At 40.5% G+C, this 14185-nt stretch overlaps 1 protein-coding gene across 12 annotated transcripts in view; it reads right to left on the minus strand.

The window, feature by feature from the left end:
* tjp1a (tight junction protein 1a) overlaps nt 1-7729 on the minus strand; it is a 45730-nt gene extending 38001 nt beyond the window's left edge. For 8 of the 12 annotated variants that reach the window (XM_076109837.1, XM_076109835.1, XM_076109830.1 and 5 more), the window contains exon 1: nt 7297-7728. In XM_076109837.1, coding sequence (XP_075965952.1) covers nt 7297-7320 — 24 coding nt within the window. In that variant the 5' untranslated portion in view covers nt 7321-7728. Of the gene's footprint in view, nt 1-7296 lie in introns of all 12 variants that reach the window. The other 4 variants (XM_076109832.1, XM_076109826.1, XM_076109824.1 and 1 more) reach the window with 3 other exon arrangements.
* Between the last annotated feature and the right edge of the window lie 6456 nt (nt 7730-14185).

Below are 14185 nucleotides of genomic sequence, written 5' to 3' on the forward strand. Positions count from 1 at the left end.
TTTCTAGTCGCCAATCGCTGATAAAGTTACATTGTAAACCACTGATCTGTGTTTAAATCCTAGACTGTATATAAGAAGGTGTAAATTGACAGGACGGTGGCAGCATTGCTAACGGCTAACGAACGAAGTACCGCTCAGTTACATTACGATGCGTTCAGGGTCTGTTTAGTGAAGATGAGTATTGGGGCGAAGGTAAATTATAACATATCATGATGTGGTCACATGGGATCTCGAAAAATGTAGTTTTGGTGAATTTGGTGATAAATATCCGTCACCCTTGACCTGTTCTCAAGGCACCCCAAGGTGCTGCGGCACCCACTGTGGGAAACTCTGCTCTGAACGAACTGCATTTACTGAGACTTTTTCCATTAGAGAACACTTTCAGCCTATAATAAAATACAAAAAAAGATATTGTTATGTTATGTCTGGTATGTAGTCATCCATCTCAGATGATGATGTTTCATGATACAAAAAGGTAGTTGAGCACACGTTCAATCCGATAGTTAGGCAGTAGAGCAGATTTATGATAAGGAAAAAGATGAGTATCTGCACTCTTAATTTTGCATATCTGGCATTGAGTCATTAATTTGTGACTATTCTACATCATGAAAAATAAAAATGCTCACGCCCTGAAATCAGACCCCCCACATCATCCATCATTTTTACTCTCAGTGACTGTTCTCTCCTTTCTGTGTTCTGGAAATGAACTAGTACAGGGTCGTCCTTCAATCAGAGCGTAACTAGCTGGCCAACGTTAGCTAGCTTGCTATTTCCACCACGTTTTCACGCCGACGTTACACTGGCTACAGAAGAGGAGAAGAACAGTGGGCTGGTGGTTACAGAGGTGCGAGAGTTTCACACTGGCTACAACTGGGATGGTCAGTCTGCATAGCTGGTGCCCGCTCTCCTCCTGGAGAAATACTCTCCCAATGGCGTGGAGTGAGGCGGAAGGACCGCAGGGTGCGATACTCGTCTCATTTAGGGTCAGTAACTTAAGTCAAATATCTCAGTCCCTTGCCCACTTTTTTAATTTTTCAAAATGAGTACAGAGTTGTTTATTGAAAACACCTAAGAGTGGGAAGTGGACGGATTTCAAGGTGTATATATGGACAATATGTATATTAAGCAGGAAAAACAATTGTCAGAAAAGATGATAGTGTATGAATATAATTGTAAAAAAAGGTCTCAAAGAAAAGAAAATGACAGAAGTCTGATATCAGGAAATGTACACAGATACTGAGAGTGATTATTACGCCTTATATCATCTTAAGCAGCGGACAATGTCTCCCACAGGGTGATGACTGTTTCCCAGACAAAAACGACAGTACAGTTTCAACCAACACTGCGGAAGATAAGCAAACGAACACACAGAAGTATGTGTATGTGTGTGTGAAGGCATGTAGGGCAACAAGCCTTGGGATGAATCTGTTCCAGCCTCTTTCTCTCTTCCCTAACCAGCTGAGCCACGGCTGCCACATGCACTCTCTCTTGTCCCTTCCTGCTTCCCCTCTCTCTCTCTCTCTCACACACAAAACACCCTGTGTCAAATCCCCTATGCCTGCAGTGGGAATGATAAATCCCTGCAGAGACCTGCCTTTTCAGAAAGGATGCAGGGCTGACTCCAAGTGTCCTAGCTTTGATAGGCTGGCTGTTGGATAAGGAAATGGACTGAACCAAGACATTTCCATCCACTCATCTCAATCAACAACATCAGCAGCTGAGCGAAAGGTGGTGGATCATTTTATTCCAGCAGCCCATTTGAATCCTCAAGCAAAAGTGTGGACAACACTTATAATGCAGGGCTAATGCCAGGCTGGTCTTCCTGAGTGAGATCCGCGAGATAATATTTAGACTTCAGGTCAATATCAGAATCAAGCCACTCACACACCAGAACAGCGTGTTATCGACTTCCTGGGCGTTCCCATGTGTTTTTGGTTGTGCTGAAACATCCTGCTGGACTAGCCTCACTCAGCCACACTATATCTGGGAAGCTCAGCTTTCACTGATAGATTCAAGTCAAGATTTGGGTGAAAAGATGAAGGCAAATTTTAACAATTCAGAACTACACCCATGTTATTCCAGACCAATGACAGCCAAGCAAGTGGTGCGCTCATCCTATAAAGTGGAAGGGTTCATGTTGATGCCTCAGAGAAGCAGATAAACTGTCAATCATCCATTGCACAGCCTGCTTTGAATAACATAAAATATGTAATGCCAAACCACAATGAGACAAATAATATTTGTAGATTGTTTTGCAAGACTACTGCTAGTTTTTAAGATCTGCCATGTGATTCAGATTATAGCCGGTGCATCCCTCCCTCCCACTCCTTCCTTTCTCCATCTCACCCCTCCAATAACCCCTCCTCACATCACCTCCTCCCTCAGAAGACATTTTCTGCTTTCCTTCTTTCTTTTTTTTTTTCCTCTCTGCGGTGTGTATCTGCCCTGGATTTCCCTCCAGGGATGAAAGGATAAGCAGGTCAGATGTCCTTGATAACTGCCTCACTCCAGTCTCCTGGCATTGAAACAACACAAACAGCTGCTTTCTCTCAATGTTTGCATCCAGACTCCAACAGAAGGCGATACCTCAGTAAAAACAAGTAGCTCATTATCATCACAACAGTCCACTGCTTTCTCGTTTTCAAAATTGGGCGACAATGAATCTGAGCATCTGGACATAATGGTACTTTATATGAAGCTCACTCTGCATGTGTTGTGTGAGTTGAAGCCTCTCGTGGTCCGTGGACCTTAACATTTGATTTTGACAAAGTAAATGACACAATTGTGTGTTACAGCCACCTAAAAATTAGCCAAACTGAAGCCCAGTTGAAGCAACACAAACCCCTGGTTGATGATATGATCGACTGGCAGCCCTCTCATCTATTACACAGAGACAGCCTACACCTGCGTTCCTTAATGCAAGTAATTTGAATCAAAGGCTTAAATCATCAATATATCAAAGAATGGCCTGTTAGTGTGGAGCATGTGGTGCAATGTGAGGCTGCTCAGCCCTCTTCATACAGTTGGGCAGTAGATGCTGTTCTCAAAATCAGCTGCATTGTGCCCAAGAGTGTTCCCTGGGAAGTTTTCAACCCAGATTTCCTGACATTTAATATCAATAACCCTTCTCATACCGCCCACTGCCCGCAAGGACATCATGGAAGAAGAGTTTATAAAACTTATAGGTTACATTTCATGTGTTAAAATGCACCCTGGGGAGTGTATCAACAGAGGATTAGGTAAATTAACTATGATCGGATGGTGGTCTCAGACACTAGCTGTTCCATCCTCTGTTTATCACGAGTCACATCAGCCCCAACTCTCAGATAGTACGGGGAGCCTAGAACGCATAACAAAAACACCACCAAGTCCCCCCCCCCCCCCCCCCCCCCCCCAGTCCTCTAATTACATGTCGCTCCTTCATTGATGTAAATGGGAGTGTGTAATCATCAAAGCAAAGTAGAGGCTGCTCTTGGCCCACTGTGCAACTCTAATTATTACAACATCCTTCATACAAATGCATTTTCCCCTTGTTTCAGTCGGTCCACTCAAACAGTCTAAACGCTAGAGGGACTGCTGATGCTCCTGATTCGGTTTCTTTTTTGTGTAGCATTCACAAAAGTAAACAGGAATGGCTGAAGGCCAAACGCAAAGACAAATAAGACTAGAATGTACCGTAGTGATGCTCTTCTCCACTACAGTAGATTCTAGCCATAACAAAACAACAATCAAATTTTGATTTAAATTACACAATTAAATGGTAAAGATGCCATGTCTATCCTTACCATTGGTAATTAAGTAAATTGTATTATTTTGTCTTCAAATGATTAACGATCAAATAAAATGTAATCCAAAAAAAAAAAAAATAATAAATAAAAAAATAAAAACTTTGTTTTACTCCACTGCTGATGCGTCATCAGATATCTTCCTACCAGCACAGTATTGTGCAATTAATCAAATTTGAATTTCAATGAAAACAAGAGAGTCAGCATGAAGCGATTATTGGGCCGTATTCTACGTCGCATTTTTTCTCGTGTTAAATAACATCCAGCCCACCCCTTTAGTGCGTAGCAGGGGGGGCTGCTCGGTGTGGGAGGATCCCCTCGTGATAACTCTTACCGATGGTAACCGCGACTAGTCCTGCCCGTGGTGAAGGTGGCGCTTTACAACACGCCTCGCCCAGACCTTGCCGATTAGTGCTCGCTGTGCCATCTCTCCCTGCGGAGATTTTTATATATTTATACCACCAATTTGTTGATGATTAAATTATTTACTCGGGCACACAACTGTTTACAAGAGTACAGCGTTCTTCATAGATCTAGCCTCTTAATTTTGCTTTCAAAGTGCACCAGATTGATGCATTTAATTATAAAATGTGGGCTGCTTTTCTTTTCTAAATGCATGGCGTTTCCAAAGTAAGTGAATAATTGTGTTAAATAATCGTCATGTCAATATTGACCATAATAATCATGACTATGATTTGTGCCATAATCAAGCAGCCCTAAAGCACAGCCAGACTGTCTTCCTCCCTCCTTGGTGCCGGAGCAGGAAGTCCAGCACCAAACAGAAAGATCTTTCCTTTTCCATCTTCATTGGAACACATCCTCCTCTAAACAGCAATTAACATTAACTGTTGTTTTGTAGTGTCGGCCTGTCATGACATGAAACTGAAAGCAGCTTCAACTTCACTCAGATTATGTTAGACAGAGTGCTATCTATCTTTCTGGTTTTGTCACCGTTGAGCGAATGCTAACACAACACTAACCCAATGACACAATGCTGCTAAATATAAGCCATACTGACCTCTGAGACATTGTGTCAACATGCTTGGATGATACTCTATTCCTGAAAAACATTTTATTACAGTTGATCATTAACCGTAGCATTACGTGATATGTGACTAATACCGATGTTATGTCCGTTTACCACATCTCATCCAGTGGGAGTAAATATTTGGTCAGTGAGTGATGAACAAAAGAATAACACAGCAGAAGGCAAGTCATACTCGTCTTACAGAGTATTCCTGACAATGCATCATGGAACCTGTTAGCACACAATTTAGCTCGGGTAAGGCCGTCTCCGTCAGTAGGAGCAGCTCTGGATGCTTAATGTGACTACTGTCTGCAGTTAGCTCATCAGTGCAGCGACCCCTGAAAGGAAGTCACTGTGTCTTCTGTGTTAAAGGAGACACGAGGCTTTTAGGTTTGGACAAGATGGAAAGATAAAGAAAGAAAGCTAGAGGACCTTCCTCCGATACTGAGATATTTGTTTATGTAAGAAAATCTCCACGAAAACCTCACTGGTCCAGTAGTTGTTGAATGCTAACAAAATACTTTTGTTAAACACTTTAATTGTAGTACTTTTTTGACAATTTTCTTGGAATGTATTTTTTTTGGGGGTAAAACAATAGCTAAATATAATTGTATTATGATTCCACTGGCAGACAATATTGCCCAGCTCTAACAATAACAAGTTAGCTTGGAATATGAAAACAAATCCTCTCATCATGTTTCTTTTCAAAGGTTGATGAAAGAAACCCTTTATGAAAATATACCTTGAATGAATTAGGCTAGTGGAACAGAGGTTAGCCTGAAAAGAGGACAGCACTTTAAAAAAATATATACACACTTATATGCAAAGTTGGCTATAACTGACATATAGCTTTCCTATCCTTAGAAAATGCTGAGCTACACGAAAAAGACAAATCAATACATTTTTCACCTGAACACTCTGATCACCATTGCTCATGTTTCCCCAAGGAATGCATTCACATCCCTCTAATCCAGTTCTTATGGTTTCACTTTTCATTTTAAGCAAACAATGCTCAAATGTCCAACAACCCGTGTAATAGAAATTGAGAATACTATGAAACTGAAGAGGAAACACTGGAATTACTGATGAGCACACGAAAACGTTGGCTCATCACCAACTGCCAGCATAGTGTAGTAGTAGGTTTTATTAATGTCAAGGTGTGACAAAGGCTGTCAGATACAGTACAGTAACGTCACCAGCTGACACAACAGAGCTGGTTTCGTCTGACTGGAGCAACCGACCAAACCTGAATATCAACACCTCTGTTAGACAAACACTGCACATTCCTCACTTGTCAAACTGAAAAAAATACACGGAGAGTAACTATGGAATACATTGTAAAAATATTTACGTCTAATTTGAGGATTGACCTATTTCTCTATTAGTTAATTTATTCTACTTGTCTATGTGATTAATGTATTTCGTTAAAGACATTGCAATCACATGGTGCATGTGTGTACATGTAGGGGTAGATGTCTCCTAATGATGAAAGCATGAAGTTGTGTTTGTATGTTTAAGACTGGTCTGCTGTCAGTCACCACCTGGCATGACACAGTTTTCAAATATTTCTGTAGGAATACTTCATTGGTGGTAGAAAATATGTTAGGCTTGACAGATATTCATCCAGCTGTTTGGACTGATTAATAGACAGCAGTATACACAGCTGGTAAATTAAGCTAGAGGCTGTCAATAATGGATTTGAAAGTGTGCCAAAAATGGTAAGTTTTAATTCCTAAATAAATAATAAATTTAAGTATATTTAGTGTAAGTGAATTTACTTAAAGTGAAGTTAAAAGTTAAGTACGCAAAAATAAGATTGTAAAGATTCCACTTTTGGGTAACAGGTGTCCGTTTCTCCCAGACTGTTATCATTTTACTTACGTTTTTCATAAAGCACAACAACAACAAACAACCTAAAACTAAAATATCCTCCAAATAAACTTTCATAAAGCAAACTCGATCAAATGTAGTTCATGGTCCACTGTTTTCTAGGATCTTTGGCATGTCAAAATGGGGAAAGTTCTGCCTCAGTTCGTTTTTCCTGCAACTTTTTAATAATAAACTATTAAGACTGTGACTTTAGATATCAACAGGTAGCTGAGCGGAGGCCTGGTGTGAACACAGCAGGGGGACCTTTCAGCAACAGAGAGTTTAAATCAGATTATTATGAACCTAGTCACGTACAGTAGAAACAGCATGGCAGGTTGTAGGGTCAAATTATGCTACTTGGTGTAACGTTAGATCAAACACACTCTCTCTCTCACACACACACACACACACCTCTACCATCAAGCATACCATACCACTACCAACAACAGTCTACAAAGTTTTATACCCCAACTTCAGCACAGTTGAGCACTTTTTAGCCAGTGTTAGCTCTTCAGTTTATCACACACGTTAGCTAACGTGACGTGAGCTAGCAGAATAATGTTGGAACAAAACACTTAAGCTAACACTGGCGTTTCATCCGACCAGGTTACCCACCTTATTTGAAGCTTTGGAGGACATTTCACACTCTTATTCCGCTTCAAAAGTGGCACGTTAAAAGTTGTGGGTGTCTTTTTGATAATCACTTTAGGGTGCTAGCGGTATTTCCCTTCCAGTTGAATTGTCGCCCAGCTGCCGCCACGCCGGGCTACGTTGTTATTTTATTTTATCCAGGACGACGAGGAACATGTCACGAAAAGCCCCGTGGAAAGTCCAATGTCCATTATCTTATCTGAAACGTTAACGTTAGTCCGGTCAGGTGTCGAGTCATGGGAGGAACTCGAGTTGAAAAAAAAGAGAAATAAGACCACTTTGCTTTGACGTTTCGTTGCTAACCTCTGGATGAAAAGTTGTGAAGTGTCGGCATCCCTCGGACGGTGTGCAGCAGCAATGGACTCTCTGGGTGAACCTCTCCCTGCTCTCGACTCTGTGAGCAACGTCCGTGTCGTGTCTGGGCGGAGCGAACCATTACATGCACAGAGGGGTGCAACACTCTGGAAAAACGGGGGCACTGTCCATTTATCCCGAAAGGTCTCCCCTAATAACGATTTTTTTCCTCAAGCAGCCAGCAAGTATATATTATTTCTCATCATTTTGTTTACTTTAGGTTAATTATATATTTGTATCGGGGCTATTATTAAAATGCGCGCCCCTGTTATCCCAGGGAATAAACAGTCCGGGATACAATAAGGAGAAGAGACGCCGCGGCTGTCCCTGCTGATGCTGAATGCTCACTTTCACTGTACGATGATGGCTAATGTTGTGTTTGTTGGAATGTTACACAAGTACTACTATAGTAGCCTTTAAACTCTGTAGTTTGAGGGGGAAAACAGTGTTGTTAGTTCAAATTCAGCACAAATCTAAAGCCTGTCTTCATAACAAAACAGCCGACTATGTGTGTAGAATATTATAAAAAGTTGGTTGCACAAGAAGTGACCTAAACTATTTCCCTTCTTGGTGATTATAAGGGTTGTTTTGTAGATAACACAATTAATCAATAAAGTAAACAGACATTCCTTATTTGAAAATATTTCTCAGCACAGAGCCATTGGCAGTGTTTGTGGCTGGTCGTCACCTCACATAAAACCACAAAAGCTATTCAGTTAAATTCCCATGACTTCCTAAACCTGACCCCACCCACAGGATGCAACAATCTCAGCTTGTATTGTTTCACAGTTTACCTCTGTTTTCAGCAAACAATATATGCAACATTACAAGTGGGTCACGGGAGAAACCCAAAATCGCGACTTTACAGTTATAAAGTTGTCAGTGTCCGTGGTTACAGTACATGTGATTGCGAGCATACAAACCCAGAGACAGACACTATCTTTTCCAAACAAACTGAGCAATCACATTCCCTAAATCTAGCTCCCCCAATGATTACTTCCTCTGTGTCTTTCACGGTCAACTGTGGAGGAGGGCTTTTCGGCAGTGTAGGGGGTTGATTCCCAGCAGACATAATCCTACAAGGCTAAAATACCGGCAGTCAGGAATAGCAGACAGGTCTTGAGGGTTGCAGAGGATGACCTCCAGAAAGGCCAGGTCACGCCGAAAAAAAAACTGCATCAAGACAGATGAACCACTCTAAAACCTGCAGCCATACTTCAACCAGGGAAACACATACTCGTTTCTAAAGTATGTCTGGAGAAGACTTCGACATACAGTTTTCACCAAAGGATTCACCAAAACTTTTGGGAAAAAAAACATGCATATCCAAAACAGACAACAATATTTTGCATGCCCCAAGGATGATACATACTAGTATTGATGCAAGTCGCTCGCTCCTTCTGAAGCTCCTCAAACGCCTGTCAGGATCGATCAGTGCGGACAGTAGGATGTTTAACATCATCCTTTCGGGTTTTAACTAATAATAAACAATAACCAAAATTGAGCTAATCACATCTGAAAAAGAATAAACAGAAGCTTTTCCTCTGCTGCCTGTTTTTCGCTCTCGTCCACACCTGTTATGGTACCTCAGATGTTCTAGCAGTGAGGAGCAAGACATTAGTGAAACTCCAATGTGATCAAAGCTATCTTTGTCCTCTATGCTTGCATCTCTCTCTCTCTCTCTCTCTCTCTCTCTCTCTCTCTCTCTCTCTCTCTCTCTCTCTCTCTCTCTCTCTCTCTCTCTCACACACACACACACACTAGCACAGAGTGAGAGACACAGCTCTTTCGGGAAGCGGGCAGCTTCAAAGCTCAGGTGCGCTCATGGAAGAGCAGGCACATGGAAAACAAAGGCGAACATGCAGGCCTACATTTGGTTGGAGAGCATCACAAGGTTCACTCAACCCATCTTCTCCTGCAGCGAAAAAGGCTAACGTAGAGTGAAACAGCGGAATGTGCACACCCGAAAAATGTAAAGCTGGCTGTTGATGCGCATAGAGGCGTTTACGTAAGCAAACACAAATATTACATAATGACGAATAAAGAAGAATGTGAGATGTTTGATGTGAACCATTGGTTTTGATTTGGGGAAAGTTCTGAGGCAGATGTTGTTTTCCTATTTGCATCTGTCCTGAATTAGGTGTCTGTGAGACGCTGTGTGATCCCTCTTTTGCCCTGTTGACTCAGGGCTGCCCTGCAGGTCCAACAAAGCCTCTTTGTTGCTACATACTAATAAAAACCTTCTGGAGACATGACGTTCTCAATCAATCCTTGTCACATTTGGTAGACCAGGCAAACTATGGCTACATTGAGAAGCCATTCATCTGGAAGTATTATATTTTCTAAGTAGGCAAGCATTGGTAAACAATTGTGTAGATCTTAGTAGTGAAATAACCAGTTTAAATGATAAGGCTGGTGTTATTCTTTTTTTTGTTGTCTTGTCCCATGAAAAGATCAAAACCATTTGCTCTTACTCAAGACATAAATCTGTCAACAAATAAAAAGGGTGGCAAATATGCTGTATACTTTTATTAAAAACATACAAACAGGTTAAGGTAGTTTCTCTGAACAGCTGGGTACTGTAGTTTTATCAAAATGTGCTCAAATAGGAGTAAATCAAATTTTCAGCAACAAATTTGGTGCCCTAAAGACTCAAGCAGCAGAACAGTGTCCATGAGATTAACTCAATTTACAAATAAACTAAACTAAACTAGTGCTTCAGCTCTATGGCTCAGAAGAAGCGGTGCTATCAGGCTTTTTACGAGGATCAATACATTTTTGGTTTTGGTATTTTAAATGCAAGTGTTAACAATAAGAAGAATACAAAATGTCATCAGACTTATACTTTAAATATACTTTTCACCTGGATTTTATTTTGAGAAACTTTCACTTAAAGAAAAGTAATCTCAGTAAAGGTCACAAAGGGTTGTGGTTTAACCCGCTAATGATCAGTATACAAATCCCACCCACCTCTGTTTAAGAGGCCAACTGTTTCTGACCAGATTAGTATCATATGACAGGATTTGCAGGCATCTCTCAAATTCACCACCCTACCTTCCAGGTCCAGGCTTTTGTGCAGACTTAAACAATAAACACAAATCTGGTTTCTGGATGTAATAAACTCCAGACATGGTTCAAGGTTCAAATTATTCAACCATGAAATCAGGGAAATATTTTCCTTCTGTAATATCCCGATTACAGCAGTAAATCAATACCCATAAAATAAAAGCATATATTTTAAACAACATTAAACTATATTAAATACACAATAATACAAATTAAATACACTAAATAGAGAGGCTAAAAAACATTCCAACAATACCATACCGTCCAAAGCCTTTAACATGCATCTTACTTTCCCCATATCAACTTAAATATCAGCTACAAACACACTCTCTGACTGCTGCAGAAAGGGTTTTTCAAAAGATGCACACAGTCTACGCATATATCTTTATAATCATAACTCCATCCTAGACCTGATCTTCCTCTAAAGTCCTTCTCTTCGATATCCAGTCACAGCACAGGCGAGTCATCAATCTCACCCTCTTACATCGTACAGCAAGCACATCACTTTACGGCCGCACTATGCAGGTGAGCTGCCTCTTTGTGAAGCGACGACCACTGCATGGTCAACATATTGATGGATTAAAAAAGAGGTTTAGAAAACAAGGCTTAAGTCTCTGCACTGTGCTGCTGTGAACTGGTGTGCTTACAGTATGAACGATGCAACCCATCAAACAGTTGTTGAGATATGTCAGGAGAGCTATTACCAAATCAGCGATTCTCTAAGTCTAAGGTCTCGCCTTACTCCATTTTTTCTCTTGCAATTAACTTCAAGGATGTCAAACTATACAGCAGTGGGGAGCACTGCAAGAAGTGCTTTGCAAAATGTTTCATGAAAATATAAAAATGTCAGCTTTGTTCTTCCATAATTCAGTAGCCACAGAAATGTGTGTAAGAATAGTCTGAAGCGCTGTTATTTGGAGCTCATTTAATTCCACTGAATTCTCTTGATGAAGAAAAGAGCTTTTGGAGTATACAAATTTTACCATAGAGGGTTTACAGTCACTGATAGGGAACAAGGCTACTTTTAATCTTCTGAAGACATTTACTCCAAGAGGCAGTCTGTGATCAACCAACCAAACAAATCTCTAATTTTCCTCTTTCTCTGCATCTCTCTTGTTCGTTCTCTCCTCAACAGACAACGATTGCTGAGCCCTTTTTAGCCAGAGAATAGAGACTGCAGTGAACCTGGTTGACTCCACTCTGCTTCTCAGCGGTATCTCAAGTAGCTTGGAATGGCCCACAGGGAGTTACAGAGAGCACCAGGTCTACTTCAAATTCACCCCTTTCCTACTTCTGTGATTATTTCTCATTAAAGAAAATGCAGTTAGTAATTTCCTCTATTGAACCAGCCTGAGCACTGAATGTTGAATCTCTATTTTTTTGTGTAGTGTGAGACCTGCCCCCATTAACAGTCAATATACTGTGTAAACCTGGTGAGGAGAAAATAGCCATTACATCATGCTTTCCATTCACGTGACGACCCCATTGTTTGCTGCAGAATAAGACTGTAAATTAAAAATATTGCAAATCCCAAAGGACAATCCACTAGGCACTTAGTTTAATCTAGTGTGTGTGTGTGTGTGTGAGTGTGTGTCTTTTACCAGTAAATACTTCATGAAAAACAATTATATATTTTCCCTTCATTGTTGTGATAGCAAAGCACAGAATTCAAATGTAACTTCAAGCAGTCTTTTAGCACTGCCCATTACTTGTTTACAAAGATAAATGTGTTACAGTGTGTCTGCGCTGTGCCAGTACAGACTGTTCTCCAAACTTTCACGTAAAACATGATACATTTTTTTGATAATGATACACTTTTTTAGACTGATAACAAAAAACAGACAGACATTCATTGGAAAAAAAGTGCCATGGAATAAAGAAATAAGGGATTTTTATCTGTAAGGAAAAGGGGAGAATCTGTTGCGGGGATGTGTTAAATAACTTGCACCCAGGCTGCACCTATATGTGATTTTTATCTTCCAATTACACCAAGGTGCCATTAAGTGACAGGCGGGTGCATGGAAATATTTAGCAAATATGCTGTAGGATTTTTTTCAACCTGCTGAGTTGCCTTACTTCACCTGTAAGCAGTTCAGCAATGTGGGAAAAACAGTGAGGATAAGTTAGGCAGACATGAATTTAAATTAAAGATATCAATGAGTCTCAGAGCTAGAATTACTGCCCTGCGGTTGTATGCCAACCAATCATGTTGCAGTATACATCCATGTCTGTCCAACATGTCATCACTTCATCATTTTATCCTATTAGACATTTGTGTGAAATTGTCATAATTACCATTTGAATTCTATAATTATGGCCAAAAATATGTTTTGTGAGGTCACAGTGACCTTTGACCACCAAATCGAATCAGTTCATCCTGGAGTCCAGGTGGACGTTTGTGCCAAATTTAAAGAAATCCCCTCAAGGTGTTCCTGAGATATCCTGTGGGTCAGGATGGACGTACGTACGTAAGTACGGACGGATAACCCCAAAAAACAATGCCTCGGGCCACAGCTTAACAACTAAAACAACAAAACACTGACACCGATGGCAAAGACACATTATCAGTCACATATGAGCCAGCCACATAGAAACACACGGCAATTAAACTGCACTGTTACTTCCCGCAGGTTAATGTTGCACCTCAGAGAGGTTAAGAGAGGGTGTAATAAAAGCAGCAGTTAAACTGTCTGGCAACACTTGCAGTACTATACCCTACAGTACACCTTAGGCTACATGAATAATAACAGTGCAGAAACACAATCGATACACGTTCGCTGATGAAACCTTGAAGCATATCATTTAAATCTCCATGAATAATTTATGTAATCCATAGTTGTGGACGTAAATAGGTATAAAGTTAAGTCGGAAAGGAGGACAGTGAGATGATTTCTTTTTGTTTCAGCACAACTCAAGCACATAAGATTGGAGATAACGAAATAACGAAGATGGGTCCTCACACGTTGTTTAGCTAAAGAGTAACTTAATACAATTATAAAACCTAGTGATTCACTTCCCTCTCTAACATAGGGCCCTATCTTACAAACGGTGCAACACTTATTTTTTTTGCATGTCTATCCACTCTGTTTAAACCAGGTTTTTCTGCAGTTTCAGATAAAGATTAGGCAACACTAATATTATTAGTATTATACAATGTGTGTGACACATCAATCTTCTCTGTTGATGATGAAGACAAACAGCATTACAAAACAAAGCTCCATTATATCCAAAAAGGAACAAGAGGTCTCAGTGCATTTTGTGCTGACGTTGACCTTGTAATCACAGGAGAAGATACAGAGTATAACGTAGTAGCAGACTCAATCAGTTTTCATGAAGTGATAAATGTTTTTCTTTGTCGTACAGTGTGGAATTCTGGTTGAGATAACTGAAAACGGCCTTGCAGATCCCATTTAGACTGCAGGGTTTTTGAATA

The sequence above is a fragment of the Anarhichas minor genome, unplaced genomic scaffold (assembly GCF_050575085.1).
Source record: "Anarhichas minor isolate MPS153535 unplaced genomic scaffold, ASM5057508v1 ptg000042l, whole genome shotgun sequence".
Taxonomy (NCBI): Eukaryota; Metazoa; Chordata; class Actinopteri; order Perciformes; family Anarhichadidae; genus Anarhichas; species Anarhichas minor.